Source organism: Drosophila suzukii, chromosome 2L, assembly GCF_043229965.1.
Source record: "Drosophila suzukii chromosome 2L, CBGP_Dsuzu_IsoJpt1.0, whole genome shotgun sequence".
NCBI classification, from domain to species: domain Eukaryota; kingdom Metazoa; phylum Arthropoda; class Insecta; order Diptera; family Drosophilidae; genus Drosophila; species Drosophila suzukii.
The window spans coordinates 6,294,527-6,319,931 of NC_092080.1; the positions used below are offsets into that span (position 1 = coordinate 6,294,527).

The 25,405-nt window shown below is 40.1% G+C and overlaps 5 protein-coding genes across 8 annotated transcripts in view; 2 read left to right on the plus strand and 3 right to left on the minus strand.

Annotated features, from left to right (window-relative positions):
- Positions 1–20: 20 nt before the first annotated feature.
- Positions 21–1,955, minus strand: gammaTub23C (gamma-Tubulin at 23C). The gene is made up of 3 exons (XM_017084784.4): positions 1,729–1,955; positions 1,468–1,670; positions 21–1,407 (listed from the first exon to the last, which is right to left on the minus strand). Exons 1-3 carry the CDS (start codon positions 1,775–1,777, stop codon positions 229–231), a joined length of 1,431 nt encoding a protein of 476 aa, XP_016940273.1. The 5' UTR covers positions 1,778–1,955; the 3' UTR covers positions 21–228.
- Positions 1,956–2,549: 594 nt separating this feature from the next.
- Rrp1 (Recombination repair protein 1) lies at positions 2,550–5,219 on the plus strand. 2 transcript variants are annotated; one of them, XM_017084761.4, is made up of 5 exons: positions 2,557–3,757; positions 3,820–3,894; positions 3,958–4,029; positions 4,111–4,301; positions 4,357–5,219. In XM_017084761.4, the coding sequence occupies exons 1-5, from the start codon at positions 2,707–2,709 to the stop codon at positions 5,014–5,016; spliced, it is 2,049 nt and encodes a 682-aa protein (XP_016940250.3). In that variant the 5' UTR covers positions 2,557–2,706; the 3' UTR covers positions 5,017–5,219. The 2 variants fall into 2 exon arrangements, with proteins under 2 accessions (XP_016940242.3, XP_016940250.3); XM_017084753.4 differs by having other exon boundaries at positions 2,550–3,757; positions 3,958–4,301.
- Positions 5,220–5,604: 385 nt separating this feature from the next.
- On the plus strand, positions 5,605–6,994 carry Ts (Thymidylate synthase). The gene has a single exon (XM_017090193.4). The coding sequence runs from the start codon at positions 5,675–5,677 to the stop codon at positions 6,638–6,640; it is 966 nt and encodes a 321-aa protein (XP_016945682.3). The 5' UTR covers positions 5,605–5,674; the 3' UTR covers positions 6,641–6,994.
- A 3,696-nt stretch (positions 6,995–10,690) lies between these two features.
- Rbp9 (RNA-binding protein 9) lies at positions 10,691–17,058 on the minus strand. Its single transcript, XM_070995092.1, is given in 8 exon segments — positions 10,691–12,308; positions 12,624–12,801; positions 12,882–13,161; positions 13,879–14,136; positions 14,575–15,020; positions 15,255–15,345; positions 15,405–15,539; positions 16,672–17,058. Coding segments are annotated over 5 exon segments (2,070 nt in total). The 5' UTR covers positions 15,011–15,020; positions 15,255–15,345; positions 15,405–15,539; positions 16,672–17,058; the 3' UTR covers positions 10,691–11,390.
- A 6,042-nt stretch (positions 17,059–23,100) lies between these two features.
- lilli (AF4/FMR2 family member lilliputian) overlaps positions 23,101–25,405 on the minus strand; it is an 83,440-nt gene continuing 81,135 nt past the window's right edge. For all 3 annotated transcript variants that reach the window (XM_065862851.2, XM_065862850.2, XM_036813693.3), the window contains one exon: positions 23,101–25,366. In XM_065862851.2, the coding sequence (XP_065718923.2) occupies positions 25,230–25,366 (137 nt within the window). In that variant the 3' untranslated portion in view covers positions 23,101–25,229. The remainder of the gene's footprint in view (positions 25,367–25,405) is intronic.

The following is a 25,405-nucleotide window of genomic DNA, read 5'->3' on the forward strand; positions in this document are numbered from 1 at the left end:
TACTTTGTTACAAATACAACTTTTATTGTTTAAACTTTCCTGTTTAATTAGCAACAATCGAAATACAAACGTTTATTTACGTAAAATACGCAACAGCATTAACATACATGCGAGTCTTATAAACAATGTGCTTATTAATACTTTGGGATTTCCAATCCCGACGTCTTCAGAAATTGTAAAATACATTCGAGAAAATGCATGGCACGCATTGTTGATGGCAAGAGCAAACTAGACACCGCCGCTAGTCCCTGACCGTCCGTCCTCCGACTTAGCGTCCCCAGCCCCAGCAGCTCCCCTCTTTACAGAAAACTGCATGTAATCCTCGCGAGTGGCTGCCGCATACTCTTGCACTAGGCAGTCGACAATTTCACGCGATTCGTCCAGCTCCGAGAGGTCGTCCTTGAAGATGTCCTCGCGTCGGAACTGATCGAGGAAGGCTCCACGCTTGCGCAGCTTGTCATACTGGTTAAGTGTCCGCTCGAACAGCGAGCAGATGCTGGTGTGGTTGGCCAGCATCAGGCCGGACACGCGATGGTTACTCTGCACGTAGGGCGAGGAGCGGGAGAGGGCCACCTGGATGGAGGTGGGACCCCACGGAATAAACTGGGCCATCTTGCGGTCGCGAATGCGCTGCAACGACTTGTGCACCTGCGAGGGATCCACCTCGCCCTGGATGATGTTCAGTATGGATATGTAACAGTGGTGGTTGGACTTGTCCGGCCCAGTGGATACCATCATGTTCTTGGGCTGCAGAAGGCGACGCATTACATCTAGCACAGTGGTCTTGCGCACATTAACCGTTTGCTGGCTATTGACATCCGAATCGCTGGTCAGTGGCGTATAGCCAGTCATAAGGAAGTGCAGCTGGGGCGTCGGGATCAATGGAGCCATTAGCCCGATGAGATTGTTGTTCATGTAAGAGGGATACCTCAGCGTGGTGGTGCTCACGCTCATTATGGTGGAGACCAGGTTGTTGATCTGCGAGAAGCTCGGATTCTGGATGTGCAAGCGATCGCAGGCTATACGATTGAGGGCTGTGTTGTCCAGGACAACCACACTGTCTGCAGCGGTGGTCAGACGCCGCAGGGTTAGCATGGAGTTGTATGGCTGCACCACAACATCGCTGATCTCGTCCTGGTTGGGGAAGACACTGTATGTCTGGATGAGCTTCTTGGGATAACGGTCCGCCAGGCGCTCCATTATGAAGGAGCCCATTCCCGAGCCCGTGCCGCCGGCAATCGAATGGCAGAGTATGAATCCCTCCAGGGAATCGCTACCATCGGCCTCGCGGTCGATGATGTCGAATACCTCCTCCTGCAGCTTGTCGCCCTGGCTATAACCGGAGGCCCAGTTGTTGCCAGCGCCGCCGCCATGCTTGGATAGGTAAACATTCTCCGGATTGTAGAGCTAACGGAAGTACAAGTGATGTCAGAAGTGTAAATCAAAAGTCCTATGGCTGTGACCTACCTTGGAGTAGGCAGAGCCCATTATGGTATTGATCACCCTTGGCTCCAGGTCCAAGAGCACTGCGCGCGGTATGTAATGGTCGTCGTCCGCCTGGTAAAAGAAGACATCCTTGCGGTCCATGCCATCGTTGGCGAAGTCCTCCAGCACGCCGCTGGGCGAGATGCCATGCTCCAGGCATAATCTCTTCCAGAACTCAAAGCCAACTGCGTTAAAGTAATCTTAGCAAAGCGAACGAGGCTCGTCCTTGTGTTAAAAACCTACTCTGATTGCCGCACTGCCCGAGCTGCAGGGTAATTATTTCACTTGGCATTGTCGTTGGTCGTTGTTGTCCGCCAGAAATGTCAGGTAATGTTTAGGGTTTAATGTCTATTTGTTCGGAATACAACAAAAACAAACTAAAAAACCATCGGATTGTGATCAAAAAATTTAAAAATTGCCACAGCGGGGATGTATTTTTTGCAATTGCTGCTGACCAGTGTTAGAAACGCCGCAATGATCCATGGCAGAGAGCATTGGAAGGTGCCGTATGAAGTCAGCGGTTAGGGGCTAAACAAATAATGTATGTATGTTTTGTTATTCAAAATTAAAATGTTTAAAATAAATGTAATTATTTTTTGTGATAATTACATGTGCTCCTTTCCTGTTTGTGAAAATCAAGACCTCTTCTCATATAAAATTGAAAAGCCTTTAAGATAAAATACAAATTTCTTCTTCGGATAATTTAATGTAATTTATTTTCTTTTTTTTTATAATGAAATGACCTTTTTTACTTTTTGTGATAATCAAGTGTCATTTGAAATTAAAAAGATTGAAGCTTTTGCTTAAAATCCAAAGATTCCGCAATGCAAGCCACTTATAAGATGCAATGTTTTTTACAATTTTTGTTATAATCAAAAAACTGTTATGAATTTTAATCAAAGCCAGCTGAAAGACGCATAATTGTTCTTACAAGTTCTTTTGTACTCAACTTGGAGGCCATTTTAATTTGACTTCTGACGTCACAGATTATTGCTATTGTGCTCTTCAAGGGATGGAACCAAAACAGTGTTGTAAACCGCGCAGGCAACCGGCTTGAAGAAATCGCGTTGCGTTGCCCGCGCAGTTTTCTTTTTGTTGATATCGGGTGCAGACCAAGCGGCATTGCAAAATACGCAAAACGACAAGAGCGGAAGATCTGTGAAAATATATAAATTTTAAAGTTATCAGTTTAATTATTCGAACCCAACGCAGAACTCCATTATGCCTCGTGCCAAGGCCGTGAAAAAACCAGTAGAGGCGGTAGCATCTGAACCCACTGACCCCACTCCAAATGGCAATGGAAATGTCGCCGACGAAGATGCTGCCCCTGCCGCCGAGGAAGCCAAAATTCCGGCGAAGGGGAAGTCTCGAGCAAAAAAAGCCGCCAAGGCGACTGTAACTGTGGAAAACTCCGAGGAAATCGAGGCGGAAAAACCTTCTGCAGCAGCTGCACGTGGCAAGAAGAAGCAGCAGCCGAAGGATACAGAAGAAAACGGCGAGAGCGAGGCGGTGGCCAAGCCAAAGGGACGCGCCAAGAAGGCGGCTGCAGTGGTGGAACCCAAGGCCGATCCACCAGCTGCTGGCCGGTCCTCCAAGTCGCGCGCCAAGAAGGAGCCTACTCCTGCTCCCGAGGAAGAGGTCCCCACCACCAAGGGACGCTCCAAGACTGAGAAGCCAGCCACTGTCCAGGAGCCCAAGGGCAAGGGACGGAAGAGGAAAGACACACCGGCAGAGGCCAATGGAGAGGCCGAGGAAGTGGCTGAGCCACCAAAGCGACGGGCCAAAAAAGAGGCCACACCGGCTCCAGAGCCAGAGCCTGTGGCACCGCCTAAGGAGAAGGCCCCAAAAGCTGAGGCAGCTGCAAAGCGGGCACGCGGAAACAAGCGCATGGCGGACTCGGAGATTACAGCTGCCCTCGAGGAGGCAGACGTGGATGAGGAGCCTCCAAAGGCGGCCAGCAAGCGAACCAAGAAGGGAAAGGCGGTTGAACCGGAACCCGAGGCTGTAGGAGATTCCGAAATAGTAAAAGATGAAGTGGAATCCGCACCAAAGGCTACAGCTGCATCCAAAAAACGAACCAAAAAAGTGAAGGATGACGAAGGAGTGGAAGAAAATGAGCCGAAGGCAGAGGCAAAGCCCACCAAGCAGCGCGGCAAGAAGGAGGCCAAGGAGGAGCTGCCTGCGCCCGCAAAAAAGCGCGGGCAGAAGGCATCCGGCGAAAAGGAAAACGGTGTGGCAGCCGAAACCGAGCCGCCGGCTGAAAGCAAACCAGGTATGTTACTCCTTAGGACCACACAAATCTTAAAACAACTTTAAACCAATTTGTATCCCCAGCTCGTGGTCGAAAAAAACCAGCAGTTAAGCCAGAGGCTACTGAAGAAATTGATGGAGCAGCTGAGAGTAAACCAGGTGGGTAAAATCCCAGAAATGACGAATATAACAATGCCATACTCAACTATCATCTATCCGCAGTTCGAGCCCGAAAAAAGGCGGCTGTCAAGGCTGATGATCCCGAAGACGATGATGCGGAGGTCAGCTCGAAAAGTATGTTGGTGGAGCAATCCGGCTGCGGTGGAGCTGCCGTTTTAAAAAGCTTGCAAAACATGCTCAACTTCTGTTTTCCAGCAACCAAGAAATCCAAGAAGGCCGAGGGCACTTCCAGTGTAGCATTGGATAAAGATGCGTTCGCCTTGCCAGCCGATAAAGTATTCAACTTGAAAATCACCAGCTGGAATGTGGCCGGCCTGAGGGCCTGGTTGAAAAAGGATGGTCTTCAATTGGTTGACCTCGAGGAGCCGGACATATTCTGCTTGCAGGTAAGCAACCATCTTGTCAACCTTAAGTAAACGCTTATCCCTACTTCATTTAAAGGAAACCAAGTGCGCAAACGAGCAACTGCCAGAGGAAGTGACCCGTCTGCCGGGCTACCATCCCTACTGGCTGTGCATGCCGGGTGGCTATGCTGGGGTCGCCATTTACAGCAAGATCATGCCCATAAACGTGGAGTACGGCATTGGCAACGAGGAGTTCGACGATGTTGGACGCATGATAACGGCGGAGTACGAAAAGTTCTACTTAATCAATGTTTATGTGCCAAATTCGGGCCGAAAGTTGGTTAACTTGGAGCCACGCATGCGCTGGGAGAAGCTCTTCCAGGAGTACGTGCAGAAACTGGACGCTCTGAAGCCGGTTGTCATATGCGGCGACATGAACGTTTCTCACATGGCAATTGATTTGGAGAATCCGAAGACCAACACCAAGAATGCCGGCTTCACCCAGGAGGAGCGTGACAAAATGACCGAGCTGCTGGGCCTCGGTTTTGTGGACACCTTCAGGCATCTGTATCCCGAGCGAAAGGGCGCCTACACCTTCTGGACTTATTTGGCCAATGCGCGAGCCCGCAATGTGGGCTGGCGTCTTGACTATTGCCTGGTCTCGGAGCGATTTGTCCCAAAGGTGGTGGAGCACGAGATTCGCTCGAAATGCCTTGGAAGCGACCACTGCCCGATAACCATATTCTTCAATATCTAGATGTATACTTCGTTTTTATGTACTTTTTCATTCGTCATAATTATTCTGTTTCCATTTAATATTTGGTTATTGTATTTATTTATCCATTGCTGTACAGTGCGTACGGCCTAATTAATTTGTTAAAATCAACATTACACTATTCAGTTGTAGATCGACCATACGAATTGGAATTTTTAAAATAAAGTAAGCTACTCTGATTCAGATTTGCTGGTGGTGAAAAATATTTAATTTCAAAATGCAACGGAAAAATTTCGATAAGTGTAATCGCTTTTTTTTGTCCTGCCAACCTGGTTGCCTGTGGAAACTATCAAACAAACAGAGGTGGAGAAATATCGATGTTTTAAAAAAAGACATCGATGTATCAAAAACAAAAATGTTTGTGCTTTTAATTAAATTAGTAGAATAATATAGCGCAACTGAAAGACTTTTATGGTTCACATTAAAACAAAAAAATAAAATAAGTATTTACAGTCAACCTATTTAAGCGGTTCGTAAATATCTGCACTCGCCTAAACTAAAAAAATGTACCTTAAAATTTGTGATTTGTAAAAATTGTAAAACATCGATGCATCGATGTTTCCATCGACGTTTTTCCACCTCTAATCCCGCCAAATTTCGAGCATTCTGTGGTTTTTGCCAACAATTATTAATTTGCGAAATGGTTGCGACGCCCAAAAAAGAGCAGGTTGCAGTGCCAGAAAAGCCGGTGTTGCTGGTGAGCAAGGAGGAGCAACCGGTGCAGCAGGCGCCGGTAAATCGGGATGAGGAGCAGTACCTGAATCTTCTGAGGGACATCATCGCGAATGGAGAACGGCGGATGGATCGCACACAGGTGGGAACGCTGTCCCTGTTCGGCAGCCAGATGCGTTTCAACATGCGCGACTCCTTCCCGCTGCTGACCACCAAGCGCGTCTTCTTTCGCGGGGTGGCCGAGGAGCTGCTCTGGTTCGTGGCAGGCAAGACGGACGCCAAGCTGCTGCAGGATAAGAACGTGCACATCTGGGACGATAACAGCACCAGGGAGTTCCTGGACAAGCTGGGGCACACGGAACGCGCCGTCGGCGACCTGGGCCCGGTGTACGGCTTCCAATGGCGTCATTTTGGGGCGGAGTACGGCAAATGCGACGACGATTACAGCGGCAAGGGCATCGACCAGCTGCGCCAGGTGATCGAGACCATCAAGAATAATCCTTCGGACAGGCGCATCATCATGTCGTCATGGAATCCGCTGGACATACCAAAGATGGCCCTTCCTCCATGCCACTGCCTGGCACAGTTCTACGTCTCAGAGACGCGCGGTGAGCTCTCCTGCCAGCTGTACCAAAGGAGCGCCGACATGGGCCTGGGCGTGCCCTTCAACATCGCCTCCTACGCCCTGCTCACCCACTTGATCGCCCATGTGACGGGCCTGAAGCCCGGAGACTTTGTGCACACCATGGGCGACACGCACATCTACCTGAACCATGTGGAGCCGCTGAAGGAGCAGCTGGAGCGCACGCCGCGTCCCTTTCCCAAGCTGGTGATCAAGCGTCAGGTGCAGGACATCGAGGACTTCCGCTACGAGGACTTTGAGATAGTCGGCTACAATCCTTACCCCAAGATCAAGATGGAAATGGCTGTGTAAGCCGATCCTAATATCCTTATTTAATTTACCAAATGAAATAGTTTGTTAAATCTAAGATAAAGAGCTTCAACAAATTATTTCATTTACCAAAAGCCTTATTCCAATCTCAAATACATTAGGTCAACTCGTCCCAAATTTATTTTTATCTATTAGGATCGGCTTTTTTGTGCTGGTCTAGCAACGTCGGCATTTTTGTTTTTCGTTGATCTGGTGACATCAGAATAAAGTCTGTTAAATTGAAAAGTTTTGGTAGATGAATTAAAAACCTGAGAGTCAAAACAAAATCAATAAAAATGTTTCCAATATATGGTACCCCCTTTACAAATAATAAATAAAGAAGTTTCTTATAAGCAATTTTTTTAAACACATCATTTCATAGCTTTATTTGAATAAATTGTTGCTTTCATTCATCGTGTGTAGTGTGTGTTTGTTGTTTGTAAATTCTCAGAGTAATCCATAATGAAGTATAATTGATTCTTAATAAATCTTGCACAGAGTATACCATAAATATGCTATATAAATTTGCTTGACATTTTTCGCACTTAATATTGTGATTTTGTTTTGTTTCGGTTTCTTGGTTTTTCGTCATTTAAGTAATTTAATGCAAATTTGAAGAAAAACGTTAAGGTTTTGTGTCCATGTGAGAGAACTCGACGACAGTAATTCAATATACAATTTATGCACTTTAATTAAATTGGAATAATTGATTTTCAGTTTTGTTCTGTGATGATTAAAGATAAATACATATTTGCTACTACAATACGATACTGTCCACCAATATTTTGACTATGTTTTTATAACGACGAGAAAAAAACTTGCATAGTTTTGTCATATATAATATGTGGCATAATGTATTATGCAAGCTAACCGATAGACAAATAGAAATTAGTTTTGAATTATTATAATCTGTTATGTGGAATTCAATATGTTCATTAACTTATGTTGAGCTTTGAAAGAGCGAATGCCACTAGAGTTTCTGAGTTCAGTTAAGATTCAATATTTTTGTTACCATTTTGGCTAAAGTGATTCCATCTTCATCCGTTGCCTTTGACTTGCGTTTAACAATAGTGCTTAAAATTAGTACCTTTGACTAAGTTCGTTTCGACTAAGATTTGGTTTTAATTAATTTATAATATATTTTAAGTTTTACCATTTCTTACTTGAACATTTAAACATATATAAAGAGCGTATTTCCATCCGCAACTTACTGATGACTTGCACTACAAAATGTTATTCGTTTCCTTGTAATATGATTGATAGCCGGGTCTTGTTTGTAGGATGCTACAGCTGAAACAAAGATCTGGGCCAGGATTTTTAGTATTCTCAAACAGGTGAAATAAGGGAAAATGTGAGAGCGGCGCTTGCCTGCTAATTACCACAGGGAAAATTCAACAGATCTTGGGGGCGCCAGTTCTTTGCATTTAGTAGCTACACCTAAAAGCCATCAATTACACTTCTCAGATAGATCGCAACTGCTAGATTTTCATTTCATTTTCACACGCGAGTTGTTTCGTAGTATATTTCTTGGTTTCTTTGCTATTCAACATTCATTTAAGTGAGTCTAGGGGGTAGGAGACTGTGTCTGTGTGGGGTGTGTGTGATCTGTGTGAGAGAAACAGACATTTTGGGCGGACTGTAAACGATGCAGCAGCATAGTCGCTTCACCGTTTACAAACAGCCCAAAGAGGGCGCTCTGCAGACTTCCGGTTCCGGTTGCGTCTGCAGGCATTTGCACAACCTTATTGGCTTCAAAACGAGAATTTGCCTCGAGAAACGATTTTGCACGGTGAATTCGATCGCCATTTTATACATACGTCTTTGGTTTTTGCTTTTGTTTCGTTTCGTTTGTTTGTTTTGGTGTAAAAGTATAAAAGTGTGCCGTAATTAAGCCTTTCACTTGGTAGTTAAAATTTGTGGTAACTTGTCGATTTTTTTTTATGTCTTCGATTTCGTTCCGTTTGCTTGAGATCCCTCCTCAATACGAGTGTACTCATCCTTTGTTTTCAAGATATGCGCTTTGTTTTCGTCTTCTTTAAATGTTAACATTATTGCGTTTTCCATGTAAAAATTATAAATTTGCTGGTTTCATAGTTTTCTTCGATTCGTTAGTCTTTTCTGCATTTAGTTAAACTTTCTTTTCTGGTATTTCTTTTTTATTTACGTATGTTTCTCCACTCTTCACGTGCCATTCCCTTTTTACTTCGATTTCGTTTTGTTTTGTATATTATTGTGCGGTGTTTTTGTTCGTTACCATACCCATTAGTATATATTTAATATGTATATATAATATAATATATTGTATATAGTACTCATGTATATATTTAAATTTTTAAAATACTTTCTTGGTTTTCTTCCATTTGTATTTATCATTTATAAAACATTTCATCTTAAAAAATGTATATAATCGATTGCTTTTTGTTGTTTCATGCTTTTCATTCACTTGTCTGCGTTTGCCTGGATATCATGTCTAAGCATGTCTATTCATGTCTGTTATCCCCTGCGCCACACATGCACCAAAAAATGTGCCTCAATTTTTTTTACATCTTGTATAAAAAACATTTCATTTGGTGTTCTCTTTATATTTTTCATATTGAGTTTTTCTTGAACTTGCTTTGAGACTTTGCTGGAAGGTATTATTTCTAATTTACCGCTTAAAAGCCAGAATTTCTTTTTTATCTTCAGTCAAGCTTTTGCGCATGAGTGTGAGTAATGTGAGGGTTTCTTTTGTTTTTATTTTTCTTGGATTTTCTAGTAGATTCAAGAGGAGTAGGGGAGAAAAAGCCGTTGAGCTCTACAAATATTGGAGGCTTGGCGTTCCGGTTTCTCTATGCACTACACACATACATACCTAATAATCGCAACCGTTGCCATAACGATATATGTAATTTATATATTTGTATATATAATTTGTTCATGGTAATTAGTTTTAATTAGTATGCAATAAATTTACTTGACGTATACATGAAAATCGATTTCCGTTTTGTTGATGCATGCCATGATTTAGTATTTCTAATAATTTTCCTGGTATGTATGTATGTATAAACATTTAAAATTTGCAATACACAACATCAATATATTGGTAATCATATGTAATAGTTTTCATAAATAGTTATAGATTTTATAGAGAGATATAGCATAGTTAATGTTGAGTAACATTTCGATTTTTCCATTTTGGGGTCACGGCACATTAAAAAAAAGAAAAGAACTTGAAAATAGGGAACAAAAAATTGCTTAGCTAGTTCCAAGCAATTTACATAGTTTAAATAAAACTGCAAAGTTCCCGTTTTTTTCTAATTTAAAAAAAAGACAAGATTTTCCATTATAGATCCTAACATTTAAGGAATTCTGTGAAGCACCATCATATCTATAATTTTTCTTAATTTGTCATTGCCAGGCTCTCGAAAAACTTGCACCATTCCATCAGCTTAATACACGCTTTCTCATTTCATGTCCATTTTTCTTTTGTGTTTTAAAATTTGCTATATTTAGTTTGGCAATTTGTTTAATTTGTTCATTTCTTTTTTTTATGTTATTGCTGTTGAGTTGGGCTTAAACAAATTCGTTAGGCTGAAACGCGTTTTGTCATCTAGGTTACGTACATCTCGCTTTGTTTTTTCGTTTTTTGTCGCTTGTTTGTCTAGGGAGGGACTTTGTTCTGATCTTTGTCTTTAGTTACATTAACTTCGATTGGAGTGGCGTGCTTAGATTACTTAGCTGGCTTTCGTTTAAGCTTTACAATCGTCGATTATTTTGTATTTTTCAATATCTCTCTGTTTTGACAGGTATTATATTTCCTCTTGCTGTTTTCAAATTTTCTTAAATATTTATTCGTTGTATTTGAAGAAATTCTCAAGGGTGCCTTTCTCTCTGTTTATTCTTCATCACTCACTCGCTAAACCAATTTTTACGTTCGTGTCACTATTAAGATTCTTGAGAGAGCCTACATTTATGTTTAATACCGAAAGTTAAATAGGTAATGGACTAACATATGAAAGTGGCTAGGCGAAGTTTTAATGGGTAATCGAACAAATGTTAATAGAGAAGAAAAGGTTTATTTGTAATATTATGCATACATCATTTATTTTTAGCAAAAGTTATACATTTAATTTATAAAACATAAACACATTTATGTCTTATTTGTTTTGCTTTTTGTTTGGTTTTTTTTGTTGCATCTAGCTTTCCTTCTCATTCTGCATTGTCTATGGTTTGACTATAAGCCAAACGCCTCTATCTGTTTACGCATTCAGTTCTGTTTTCGTATCTCATTTTATACATTTATTTATAGCTTAAATATTTGTCAAGTTTGTTTTCATTCTTTGGTGGATTGGGGCTTCTATGCCTGCAAATTGTATTTTTATTCTCTGTTTAAAAATATCCGTAGAGTATGCTTTCTTCTACCATCTCAAACAAAAACTTAACTACAGCTTTATCATTTCCGTTTCCTATGTTTTCTTTTTGGAAGCTATTCCCTTTGGGAGAGTCGACTAGACGTTTTAAAAGTGCATCAACGAAAGGAGTAATGAAAGTTCATCAAATTGAATATAATCTAAGATAAATACAAAGTATAGGCAAAAAAACGGGATTGGTTACTAATATTTCAGTGAAAAACTAAATTCTAAACTCAAAAATTGAACAAGTCGGTTAATGCGCGTTCTTCAACCTTGGTGCCATTAACCAAAACTTAGTAATCGTTGCCTAATATTACAAAAAAAGATCCATGAAATGGGCTGATGACAAACCAAAGTAAACTTTAAAAGAACCAATTAGACCAGGTGGGCATATAGCCATTGCTGTTGTTACTGTTTTTGTTGCCCGAACCGCCGCCGGATGCACTGGCCGACATGCCGATGCCATTCCGCTGGCTGGCCGCATTGGCCGAGCTGTTGCTGGGCGGAGGAGCTGCAGCGCTGTTGGCCACATTGGTCAAGAATTGGGCGAACTCCTGCTGCAACTGCAGCTGCTGCTGCAGCAACTCGTACTGATTCTGGGGCTTATTGTATATGAATTTCGTGGATGTCTTCAGGATGTTGCTGTTGTTGTTGCTCGTCGACGACGACGACGAGGAGGATGCAGTGGCTCTGGCATCGCCGCTGGACATTGAGTGACTGCTGCTGCTGCTGTTGGTGGTGGCAGTGGCGTCCACATCTCCAGTTGCTGCTGCAGTGCTGCTGCCTGCTAGTCTCTTAGGTGGCGCCATTGATTGTTGCTTGTTGCTCGAGGATCCTGGCTTCGGTTTGCTCGTATTGCTTATGTTACTGCCGATGTTGTTGTTGTGCTGCCTGTTATTGCTGTTGTGGTTGTGGCTAACGTATTTGCCAAGTTGATGATAGGCTGCTGCTGTGCTGCAGCCATTGCCATTGCCGTTGTTACTAATATTATTGTTGTTGCTGATGCTACCGATGTTGTTGCTGTGGTGTTGGTGGTGATTGTGGAGGACTAGACCATTGGCCGCCAGAGCTGCCGCCGCCGCATTGGCATTGACAACAGCAGCCAACTTGGTTAATAATTACGTTTGCTTGTTCTTGTTGGTCTTGAAGCTGACCTGAAGCACTCGGTTGCCAAGTGTGTAGCCGTTTAGCGATTGGATGGCCAGAACCGCCTCCTCGTAGTTTGTCATGGTGACGAAGCCGAAGCCCTTGCACTTGTTGCTCTGCAGATCGCGAATAACCTGGGGGAATATCACAAAATATATTATAACTTTATACTAAATTAAAATGCATAATTATATAGTTATAATTTTTGGAGTTATCCTTAATTCTGAACTCACTCTATAAGTTTTTACAAGTTGTGGGCGTTATAACACTTCTTAAAAGTGTCATTACACCCGCGGGCACTATCTGGTGTTTCAAAGAAATGGATTCAGGCGAAATTCAGGGAAACTTGTCAACCAAATTTCGACCGAAAATTACACTTTTTTAAGTGGGCGTTATGACACTTTCAAAAGTTTCTTTATCGGTAGAAATTGTTGCCAATGGAGGCTCACCTTGACTGACTGCACGGCTCCAAAAGGACCAAACAGCTGCCATAACACATTCTCCTCGGTTTCGGGCGCCAGATTGTAAACGAAAATGCACCAGCCGGAGCTGGCGATGGTATTGCCTTGGATCATGCCATTGGTGATCAGGTCGCTGGTCAACGGTGAGTAGCGCGAGATTACAGAGCTAAAGGGTAGTGAAAATTAGAATATATGAATTGCTAATTAAAATAACTATATTTCTAGATTGCAAGAGCTATATCTGACCTGTAACGACCCGCATTGGGATGAATGGCAGCTGCTGCGGCGGCTGCGGCCGCTCCGGCAGCAGCATTGGCCGGAAATGCTCGTCCGCCCCTCGGATTTTGGGGCGCTATGTAGGCTGCCAGTGGCTGCATGCTGTTCTTGTTGCTGCTAGGATTGTTGGCGAACTTGACGGTTATCGGTTCGGTGGAATTCTTCGGAGTGGTACCGTTTAGCTCTTTAATGGCCCGGTCGGCCTCAAATCGCTGATCGAAGCGTATAAAGCCAACGCCCTTGGAGAGACCTAAAACCATCCAAAAGGTCAGTATACAAGGGTAATACACTTCTTATTCAGGCAACATGTCCAGCGGATGGAAATAATTCAGAAGCAGGGCAAATGCGCAAGAGATACTTTTTATTTCTGAGCCATGCATTTCTGATTGTTAATGAATATTAAATAAGGAATGTGAGCTGCGAGGCTATTTTAATTAATTCCCAGAAGTAAAAGCATTAATGCAAATAACTTTTAGAAACAAAGTAGGAAATATGAAGTTTACTGCGTTACAAACATCTGGGTTTAATTATCATAGCACTCGAGTATATTTATTCCTTTTCAAATGAGATAATAAGTGTTACTTCGTGAGCGATGAACAGCTATGAAAAATAGTTAAACATAAGAAAAATAAAAACATACCCGGAGCATGTTCATCTTATTTGGTATTACATGTAAAAATAAAATTGTAAATAATATTTGCATTAATTATAATTCACTAATTAAAATGGAGAATATATTGTGGAGCGCCAGCAAAAATAGAAACAAAAGTGTGTGCTATAGGCTAGAATTAATTCAGAAACATTTTTAATAAATTTTAGTTTGGACATGCTTTTAAGAAAGACTACACAATACTCGAAAGTGTGGGATCATCAAACGGATTTATCCGACTCTCTGTCCTTTTATTGTTATTTTTTACCATCGATATCTACCATATATTCTCGCCTCTGTCTATTGATCACAACTCACCAGTGATATTATCACAAAGAATACGCGAGGTTATGATCTTGCCGTATGGACTGAACAATGATTCCAAATCCGACTGTGTCATATTTTTTGGAAGACCCGATACATAGAGATTGGCACCCTTGATGCTCTCGGAGCTGGGGCGTGCAATGGAGACCTTGATGGTTTTGTTCTGCAGCCGAAGGCCATTCAAAGCGTTGATTGCCTTTTCCGCATCCTCCTGCTTAACGTAGTTGACGAATCCATAGCCCAGACTTTGGCCTGCAAGTTAGGGAGAATCGTCAGAAAATAGATATATCATTATTAAATAAAATACTATGGTAAATGAGGTTACTTCATAAATTACTAGGAGAAGAACTTATAAAGGTGCTGGAAAGTATGCAACAATATATTTTGAGTGTGGTTAATTTTTTACAGCAAACTTTTAAAAACCTTTTATAAGGATTTCAAAATAAAAGTGGTCCCTGTGACACCCTCCTCAAGAAATTTATGTTTTCTTTTTTTTTCTTATTTTGAGTCTGGTACATTAATCTTAAAAGGCAATTCTTTATTACCGCATACTTTAAGAAACCTTTAAAAGGATTTCAAAATCTAGTGATCTTTATAACACCCTCCTCAAGAATTAAATGTTTTATGTCATATATAGGATAATTCTTCTGGGATTATAATCTAGAATAGGATGGTATATTATATTCTCACCTGTAACCTTGTCGCGTATTAGCTTGCAGCTTTCTACTTCGCCAAAACTGACGAACAGCGAACGGATCTCGTCCTGCGACATGGTCTGTGGCAAGTAATTCACAATCAAATTGGTCTTGGGATCTGGTTCATTGTTATTATTGTTGTTGTTTGCAGTGGCGTTGTTATTGTTGTTGTTATTATTATTGTTGTTGTTGTTTGCCGCACTGTTTGCAGTGGCTTGGCCACCGGTTGTATTTGTTGTCGATCCGGTTCCCGCTGCTGCAGTTGTGGCCGCAGTCGTACCTCCATTGGTTTGGGCCTGGCTGTTGGTCACATTGTTGGCCGGAGTAGGTCCTCCACCAGATCCGGTGGTGCTTCCAACGCCGCTGGCACCGCCCGTACCGGATGGCTGTTGCTGCTGCTGTTGCTGCACGGCTGTCTGACCCTCGACCATGATGCGGAAGCTGCTACTGAATGGGATATCCTTGTTAGAAACCAGCTATGTATAACTAGGACAAGCGATTGAGTCCCTTCATACTGCTAAAAAGTTTAAAATAACTCAACTGATGCGGCCAAACTAATATCACACAAGGTTTTTAATTAACAAAACAATATGTTCAACTATTATTTTATAGGAGGAGGATATTAAGAGATATTAATGTGACCGCAAGTATTGATTGCAAAGCGATTAACTTTACAGCTCTCTTCTTCGAAAACTTGTTCAATAGACAGAAATAGAGATGGTGAGTAAATCAAATAGTGGCTGTAGATATAATACTGCTGTGAAGTCTGCAAAAAGATTCAAATATATTAGTTTAATTTTCAAATCGGTTTAGAATCTAACTTACCCTTTATAAGATGCACACTCCGAGCAACCGCAGTGGATTGCCAAATCTGATCTGAGCTCTTATTATAGCCTAGTTAAAAGCGCCACACCAACGATATCCACTACGTACAATCTATATGGTATGCCAGAAAGTTTACTGAAATGGGGAGAAATAGAACAAAAAACAATAAACACAAAGTTAAAATAAAAATCAATTATTTTAATTTAATTTAAATGAAATGCGGGTATGTAAACAGCCATCGCCAGCAGTTCTTCGAAATGGGGGAACTAACACAAGAGTAAACATTTTGAATAAACCCATACAAATGTCGAGGGCTCTTTGCTGCTGTGGTTGGCAAATTTGCTGGCTGGCTTGGCAAACCGACAGACTGACTGGCTGGTAAATGCAAATAGGGCCAAAATACCCAAGTATTGACTGGAAAATCGATTCAATTAAAATTGCCACCCCCTCAAATGGGTAATTGAATTGAAGGCCTAGAGAAAACTATTGTTGGATTGGTGCTATCAAATGTTCCTTTTACTTTATTATAATTTCCCAGAGAAATCGAATTTTTCCTTACAAACTTGAATGAAAACCATTCGATTTGTATATTGAAAAGGTGTGATTGTTTATAGCCTAAAATTACCATCTGACGTATGGCTTATTTCCTTAATTTGTGGCTGTTTGCCCCATTTGTTCAGCGTATCTGCTTCTTGTTATCCAAACAATAAATTGGCCAAAAACAAAAGTATTTTTAGCCCACTTTTGGCCTTAATGACCTTTAATAAAAGATTTAAGGTATAAAATACTTTGTAACCCCTTTAACCCATTTTAAGATATTTTTGTGTTAAGATGTTTCTAACGTAAACCTTATAACTTTTAAAATTAAATCAATACCTAAACCAAATACTACCAAAATGTTTATTTTTCAATGAATGTTTTTTCTTTTTTCAAGAACAGAAGGTTCCACCTTCGGTCATATTTTCACAATTCGTCTGGGCAGTTTGTTGCATTCAACGCCGCAAATCGTGCGAAAAAGTTTTATTTTAAAAATAAACAATCAAATGAGTGCGAGAAGACACAAGAGCGAAGAATTGCGCCGCTGCGTAGCCGGCAAGATTATATATTTTCGAAAATATTTTTAAAGCAGCTGATGCAAAATGCTGACGTTTTGTATTTGAGGTTAAGTAGCTTGTTAATAGAGAGTAAAGCCAGTGATTCAGAGAAATGCCAAAATATTCAAATATATTTTCAAATTACATAAAACGGGGGGGAATTTCCTGGTTACCTTTGATTTCTGTACGGGGAAAATCAAATAAAATTGTTGGCTGATCTGTTGTTTCTACGCGATTACGAAACGAATTTTCGGGGTATGTTTGGTTTTATATTTTTAAATAATAACCGAACCAAACGGAAACCGAACCGAGAAAGCGCTCCACAAAAACACAAAATGCGAGACAAACGGAAAAGTTATACTCATACAAAGAACCGAAGCAAATAATTTCTGGAATATTATTAATAATCAAATTGTGTTGATTGTGTGTGCCGTTTAAAAATGAAAAACCAAGCCAAACCGAAACGTGAAACTAATTCGTAATAACAATAATAATAAGGAAATAAAACCGAACGGAAAGTAGAAAAGAACGCGTTCCTGCAACTCAACAGAACAGAAATAAACTGATTTGCCGAGCGGCGTGGAAATTATTTTTATGCCCCATCGACGAGGGCAAAGTAGTGCTATATGTCCAAGAATCGGGAGAGCCCCGAGCGGAAAACCCCGAGAGAGAGACGGCTTCTTGGCCAGAAATCGTCGAATCGAATGCTCTTTGTCCGCTCGGGGGAAGAGAAACCCGCCGATGGGAATGGATCAAAACTTACACGACTATATGTTTTCCTATAGCGAGCATATATATCCGTAAGGTGGATGGATGCCTGAGATGGTCGACGGCGGAGGTAATTTATAATTGGATTTTGCGCAAACACACACATCTCTGCATTGCACTGTATTTTTATAATTGCGTTATGGGAACTTGTTAAAATTCGATTTCGACAGAGGTCTCTGTTCTGGACGACTCCAAAAGTTGGGAATGCAGTTCTTGTTTCAAAGTCAGCTGTTTATGAGCAAAGCTCGTGGGAAATCTGTTGCTAGACTTTCTTTTTGCAAAACAGTTGTATAGACTTTATAAAAAACAGAAACATGCATCCGGACTTATGGTTTATTAGTTTGTTCGGTTTTTCTTTTAGATATCTTAGTCACAAGTCAAATAAAGTTGGTCCTGGGAAAGAAAAACATAACTTCGGTAAAGAGAGATAGCAATTCTGGGTAATATTAAGTTTATCCTTTTTTTTTACCGATGTACAGTATAACTTTTATAGCTGGAAGCCTTAACTTCGGTAAAGAGATAGTATTTTAAATGTTGTTTTTCTATGTACTGTTGAACTCTTATAATTCGAACCTACCATCACAAGTTGTGGAGACTTCGATTTATAGATTACATTTAATGACCATTTAAACTCTCTATTGCGAATATACATATGTAACTATCCTTTGAGATAGGAAAGTTCGAGTTACGAAAGCTCAACTGTATTTATGTATATCCATTAACTAGAAATTATCTCAGGACACTATTTTGTATAGATCTAATCATTTTATCTAATGTAACAAGAGTATAATAATTTCCAATGGCTCTAAAAACGCATTCTATGTATACCACTGTTGGAGATTCTACATTATAACAAGATTTTAATGCACTCTTAAAAGGATTTGGTTTTTGAGAACTGCAAACATTATAGTACATCTGAAAGTCTTTTTGCTTCTGTAGCCAAAGGAGCAAGCTTTTCTGCTCCGAACCACTCCGGAAAACATCTTGCGGTGCTCCTTAAATGCACGCCCGTAAATAACGGGGCGCAACCATTAATTTTCATTCATAAATAGTTGAAAATTGTTTCCGGCTAATTGATGGATAGGATTGCACATACCTATGCAGACACACACACACACATATACACACTGGCAGAGGTGGCGAAGACGTATTCAAAGGGCAGGAACAAAACAAAAAAGTGACACACCTTGGCAAAGGAAAAGTAGGGAAGGAGAGAGCACGATGAAGTGCTGGGCAAAGGAAGGGGTCATCAAAAGTAGCGGAACATCTAAGGACGATGGCTGCGGCCGCTTGCATTTGGGTGCGGCAAAAATAAACAGGATATATAGACAGAGAGAGAGAGAGGGACAAAATGGGAGAAGGAGAGAATGAGAGCGCAGGCTGCAGCGGAAGCGCAGCAGTCAGCTGAGCGCGCCACAAGATATGCAATGGATATAGAGCGCTAAACAGGGAGAGTGGGAGCCCAGCCAGAGAGCGAGCTTAACTGCAAGCTGGCGTCGACGTCGACTGCGCTGCCTAAGCAGGGGTGCGTCGGAGGGGACTCCCCAAAATCAGGGGCACTATAATAAAAAATCGAACTTAAAATAATTTTTTTAAACAATATTGATCGACAAAAAATATTGTACATTATATTGTCAAAGTACAAACTTAAAAATATTATCTTTCTAAAAGTTAGCAATATTCAAAATCGAACGGAAATAAAAGATAAAAGTATAAAAGCCTTAAACTTTTCTTTTTTAGAATATTTAAAATATATATTTCCGACTTCTAACTTCTAAACCTAAAGATCCTTATCGGTGGTAATAAATTTTTTTAAGTTTTTTAAAGCTTCTTAAGTTCAGTACAGGGAATTCTTTTTTAAATTTCCTTCTAAATTAAATAAAATTTTGTTAAACTATTCAAATTCTAAAATTTAGTCTATTATAATGATCTTAAAGTATATATTTTTAGGTAAAGAAATCATGGGGGATCGACCCCCCTTGGAGAGTCCGCTCCTGTGCGGCGTTTTTTAGGTTAAATGGCGGCTGCAGGCAGCGAAATGAAAACTGCGATGCCGGCGCTGCACGAAACGCAGCTGCATTTGTGTGTGTGGGTGTAGGCGGCAAATATATATATCAGAGTGTAGAGAAATTGAGATTTCGCCGACTGCGAGCCGCCCCATTGAGCCCCGTTTTTACTATTCGCACACACACACACGAATGCAGGGCGAAAAATCGACTTTGGGTGTGGGCACTTTTTGCCAAATGAAGTGCTGTAACTTATATATCCGCTGCATTCTTCTTCTGTTCGCTTACTTTTATTCGCCAGCGCCGCAAAGTATACCACACAAAAATTTTCACAACTCTGTTCGAATTTCGAAAAACAAACTGGAACTGGAAAACTTCCTTCGTTGCAAATTATGTAGTTTCAAAACTTAATTGGGCACGCACACATTAAGGGTTTTTGAACTGATTCCGATGTATTTTTGAAACACTACGTGCAAGTGGACACACGTATGCACATATATATGCATATATATATACGTATATGTATGTGGGCGTAGTTGCGTGAGTGTATGCAAGATGTGTGTATTTTGATACCGATATACAACAATTCAGAAACGGCGACAATACGACGAGAATCAAAAAACACAACTTGCTGCCGGAGAGTGCAAGAACTAAATGATTAAAGTGTTCGATTGCCGCCAGGATAACTGCAGCCAGGACTTGGCGGCAGCGCTGCCGCGTCGCAGTCCGCGACGTCAGCAGCGGCAGCTCCTCGTCTCCTCCAATTGGCGTACAGTTGAGCACGGTGGTCCCAAAGAGAGTGGAGCAGCGGGAGCGGGGCGGAGAGAAGAGGGGCGAATGCACAGCATAACTGCGTAGTTTTGCACTGGCATGCACAGTGGGCCAAAGCCGAGCTTGAGAGGGACTTGGGTGCAGGAGTCGAAAGGGTATCGTTCAAGTTTATTGGATCATGAAATTTTGATCATGACTTGATCATTCTAACTTCGGCTGGACAGTTTGGCAACCTTTTTCTCTCTAATTCCAATTTTAATAAATAAATAATTTTGTACAATTTGACATTTTATAATGCACAGGAGAATGAATATTAAATTCTATTAGCATATCATTGCTTCTGCTTAATGTTACTTCAGCTAAAATGGTTTGACTTTGTATAGGTACTCGATCTATTGCAGTTCTATTCACAAGATAAGGCCATTTTGGTGATTGTTTTTTTAGCTTTTAAGTATTGATTCTGTTAAGGTACTTACTCTTATGCATTTCTAATCAAAATGCAAGCAAATAAAATTGAAACCATATTTTGAATGCAAGTGTAATGAAGTACGAACCCGATCCTGACACCTGACAGGATACATGTTTCTACTACATTTTCCAAAATACTATAGTACATGAATAAATATGGATTTAAATATATTATTTTCATGTGTTTAACTAAAGAGTTTTTAGCTTGTACCCATTGTACCCCACGAAAATTAATGGAGGGAAAGAAGAAGATAGAGTCAAAGGGACTGCAAATAATAAAAAGCTGCAGCCGCAACTTGCGCAGGCTGCAACAGCTCTGGCAACATAACGGTACTCTCTCACTCTCTCTCCTGGCTCGGCACTTAACCGATGTACCCTACATTTGCCTTCGCAAAACATAAACAAGGAAATGCAGCCGTGAACACGAAACGAATTGCGGTAGGTTCTCCGCTCGGGAGAGCGAGCCCCAAAGGAGATCCAGATAGCGGGACAGAGAGAGGGAGAGAGCCGAGTTTTGTAAGCCGGCCGCATTGCTGTTGTTGGAGCTGAGAGCCGAAAAGGCACCCAAACAAACACTTAAACAACAACAACCACGGCAGCTGACTGAACCAAAGGTCCAGGGAGGTGGCAAGAGGGGCTTGGCAGCAAAAGAGAGAGAGAGAGCGAAGAGAACATAGGACGAGCTCAACTTGACATCATCATCATTTGTGTCAAAAGACCATTGAACTCTGCGAGCGGAATGGAACACCCATCTCCACCCCCAGCCAGCCGCCCGCAAGTATGCAACAATCCCTCGCTCTCCTTATTTATATGCGGTTTGTTTTGTTGCTGTTTGCTCACAATAACAACAACCCACACGCACGCAATCGTTTATGCTTAGGTGTTGCCACACAATGCCTCAAAAACTGTTAACCCCTAATAATCGAATATCCAACGCTCTTTCTATTATTATGAGCTTGTTTAGAATATACAACGTACTAGCCTGGGTTTTCTAAAATTTGGTGTTTTCTGTAGGAACATTTTTTTAAGGCTTGTTTTTTTTTGCTTTGAAGTTAATTGTTGAATCATTTTTTGCTTGGCAACTTTACGCAAACAAAATAAAAAAAAGTATTACAACTTTTTTTAAGTTTTTAGTTTAACAACACTTTTGTAATTTAAGCAAGCAAAAGGAAAAATAGATTAAAAAATCAACTAAACATTTAAAAAGGTTGTTTTTTTTAAATTTTTTTTGGAAGTGCTTTAAATTCTAACTTTTAAGCCCGAAAAAGCAGGCAGGTTCAAGAAATATCAATATTACTCTATACTTTCTTATCAAGTCCTCCAATGTTATGACAATAGTTACTATTGTATACTGTTGAGTACACTGGAAATAAGTGGTTTAAATGTGGTTTTCTTTAATTTCTATACCTGCTTGATTATTTGAATACTAGTCGATTTGTATCGATAAGAATCAATAATTACTGGGTTTTGATTTACATATCTATATATTTTACTGTTTTCACCTTACCTTACTTGTTGTTGATATCTGGTCTGAATGTGGGAGTAATGTTACTTCCATATCTGGGTTCCAGCAAAGGTCTTAGGTTGGGGTTCCTAGAATTGCGGTCTTGAGTTGGGAGAGAATTCCCCTGCCAATTTTGAAAACTCCAACGTGCATGCCATTGAGTTGAAACGATAGTTTGGTTGCTTGAATTGATAAAGTGGTTAGCTTTCCACTGTTGGTAACTTCGAGATGTGATCCCATATTTCCAGTGACCGGCCTGTCCATATTCGAAACTCCCTATTTTGGTGGAGGTCCAGGACTGAGTGACTAGTGGTCGGTCCGAGATCAGGGGCCTCTTGGTGGGCGTAAGAACGTGGCTTGGGAACATCTTTGGGGGCAACGACAATTGTCTGCCGGGTGCGCCATGCTGCATCGTAGTTTTCTGCGAGAAATCATTATCTTTGACTGGATCCTTAACCCACTGATCTGGGTTGGCGGCCCCTTCCTCACTTGTGCATTCAGACACGTGAGAACGTTTTCTTAGACGAGTCATATTAACATCCTTAGGTGCCGGATTCGTTCTGTTCAGAACTGGGATTTTGGCCAGCGCCTTCGATCTTTGACGCTGAAAACGCCTACGTTTGGATCGAAGGTACTTCGGAGATTCGCCAACAGAATCGAAAACTTGCTCCTGATTGGACATTGTTTCAAATTCACTTTTAATAAATGGCGAGTGCAAAAACGTGGCAACTAGTTCCAAGAAACGAACGAAGGTGCAAGCGCTGCCAACTTTCGCAGCTGCCAGGCAAAACAAACACTTTTAGGCGAGTTGGCAGTGCTGCAATATCTTTTTTGGTGGCTTACCAACACTGTTCGATAAGCAGTTGGAGGATATTTACCGATTTTTCAAAATGATTCAAATGATTATAATTTATTTCCTAGTTAATCTTTCTAAAATCCCCTTGGATGAATTCTCCTGAATGTATTCAGGTATTCTGTGTTCTCTCACCAGGTAACATACAAATAAAAAGTGATTCAAAATTAAAAAAATTCTAAAATTTTTTGGAATTCTACAGCACAAGAAAATAAAACGATAGGAAGATATGTAAATGTTACAATTTTTGATGTTTTATTCGTTTGATTTATCAACTACTGTTACGGTAATTGCATATTAAATTGGTTGTTTCTGTTTGTTGTTGCTTAAACTTTAATAAGTGTACTTGGTTTTAGCTGCGGCTGAATTTAATTATATTTGTACAAAATATATATTTACTTCTAGTTTTTTTGTCAATGAACAACTTGCTGTCTAGCATTCATTTTGGTTTTCGCCTCGCTTTCCCTCCCAAAGTCCAGCTTAAAACTTAATTCTGTTGGTTTTGCTGTTCGATCTGTCGGTTTGCTTTGTTTCACTACAATAACGCTTAACAAAATATAATTATTAACTATTACTAGGCGCGTTTCGTTTGTTGTTGTTGTTGTTGCTGTTTTGTTTGTTTTTTGTTGTTGTCGTTTGCTTATTGCTGCAAGTTAATCTTGTCATTTTGAAAAAATTTAACTATAATTTCTACGTCGTTTAGTTTAATTCATCGTGTATATATATAAAAATATATATATATAAGTAAGTATGTATAATTAGGCATTTAATTAGTTGTAATTTAATTATATGCATGTGTGTGTCCGTGTGTTCCTTTCTAAGTAATTGTATTATTTACAGCGTTTTAATAATTAACAATACATATGTATGTGTATCAATTTATAATAATTACACTTAGTTGCATTGCACAATAAAATTGCGCACATTCTCCTCCATCGGCATTCTTTAGTGGTAACTTAAAATTTGTCTATAATTTAAAGGTTTGTTTTCGGTTTCATTTGTTGAATGCGAACGCCTTGTTTCCCCAGAACCATTTTATTAATAATAATTAAATAATTTTCTTTTATTTTGGTTTGCTTTCCGTTTTGTTTTTCGTTACATTTTCGCTTTGATTTTCGTAGTTTTCGATTTCGTATTTGCCAAAAAAGAGTCAACAAGAAAATGCTGTCCATAATATTCCATATCTCTACCATCCCGACCCCATCATATCCCAATATTCTGCTGATTGAAATCGGCTTAAAGTAGTTTACAGCATTCACTTTTTGTTTTTGGCATTTAAAAATATATGTATTTCTTGTATATCGGCGGCTATATGTACAGCTTATATATCTATTTCATGGGCAAGTCTATTTCGATTGATTTTTAACTCGTTTAAGTCTACTAATGCACTATTAGTTGTTGCGTCTGTGTGAGAGTTTTGAGGCACCCATTATGAATTACATCGAATATGTTCGGGGACAGGTTGGAGATGGTGTGAAACAAATAAAACCAAATAAAGGGTTACATTTCCATATATATATAAATATATATTTGAAATATATATTGTTTTCATTCATGTATTTTGTTCTAAAAACGTGTTGTGATTGCTTTTTAAAAAATTAATTTAAAATTAATAAAATAGTTGCATTAAACATAATTCATATTGAAATATTACAAAGAATTTATAACTATAACTTTTCTTTATATAGGCGATAATATATATGTGTATATTTGCTAACATTTTTCTTTACCAAGGCTGCTGCAAAGCAAAATTAACTAAAACTTAAACAATTTAAAAAGCCGTTCCTCCTTTTTTTACTGTACGCATACGAAAACAAAATTCAACTAAAATGTTTGTGTTTTTTGGGGAGCGGGGGATAGGGAAAGGGGGTTGGTTACTTGTTTTTTTTTTGTTTTGAGCTTACAGACTAGACGTATAGCTAATATAACTTTTAATGTGTGTTTGTTGTTGTTTTTTCTTTGTGGTAATATCAATTAAAACTAGGCATAAATATAAAGCTTAACATGCTTAAAACAATTGAAAATTGAGCATAAGGAAATAAGTAAATGGTGTGCATATACAAAATACATACATATAAAAATTATACATTAATAACAAATCATTTCTTGTTGTTTTTTGTTTCTGTTGTTGTTGTTGTTGTGGTTATCTTCGTTCTGTTGGAAGGTTGTTGGTTTCGATTTCTTCTCTTTCGTTACTCCTTTTCTTTTGTTGACTAACTAAATTAGTAGCTTGTAGTAGATAATAGTTGCTAATTTGGCCTGACTTTCATTTAGACACGTTTGGTGGTGTTTCCGTTTCCGTCGCCTACTCCGTCTTCGTTTCCGTTTCCGCTGCATTTGCGGTTGATGTTGCCGCTGTCGCTACTGCGACTGATGCGTCGGATGCGACACGGCATCCCTGAGCGTCTTGAGGCCCGCCTGAACATACCGGAACACCTCGTGCATGGTGCTATGCAGCGTTAGCGGGCCGTTCTCGTGATCCAGTTTGCGGAAGAAATCTAAAAGTTGGGAATACAGATATATCATTGATGAGAAAA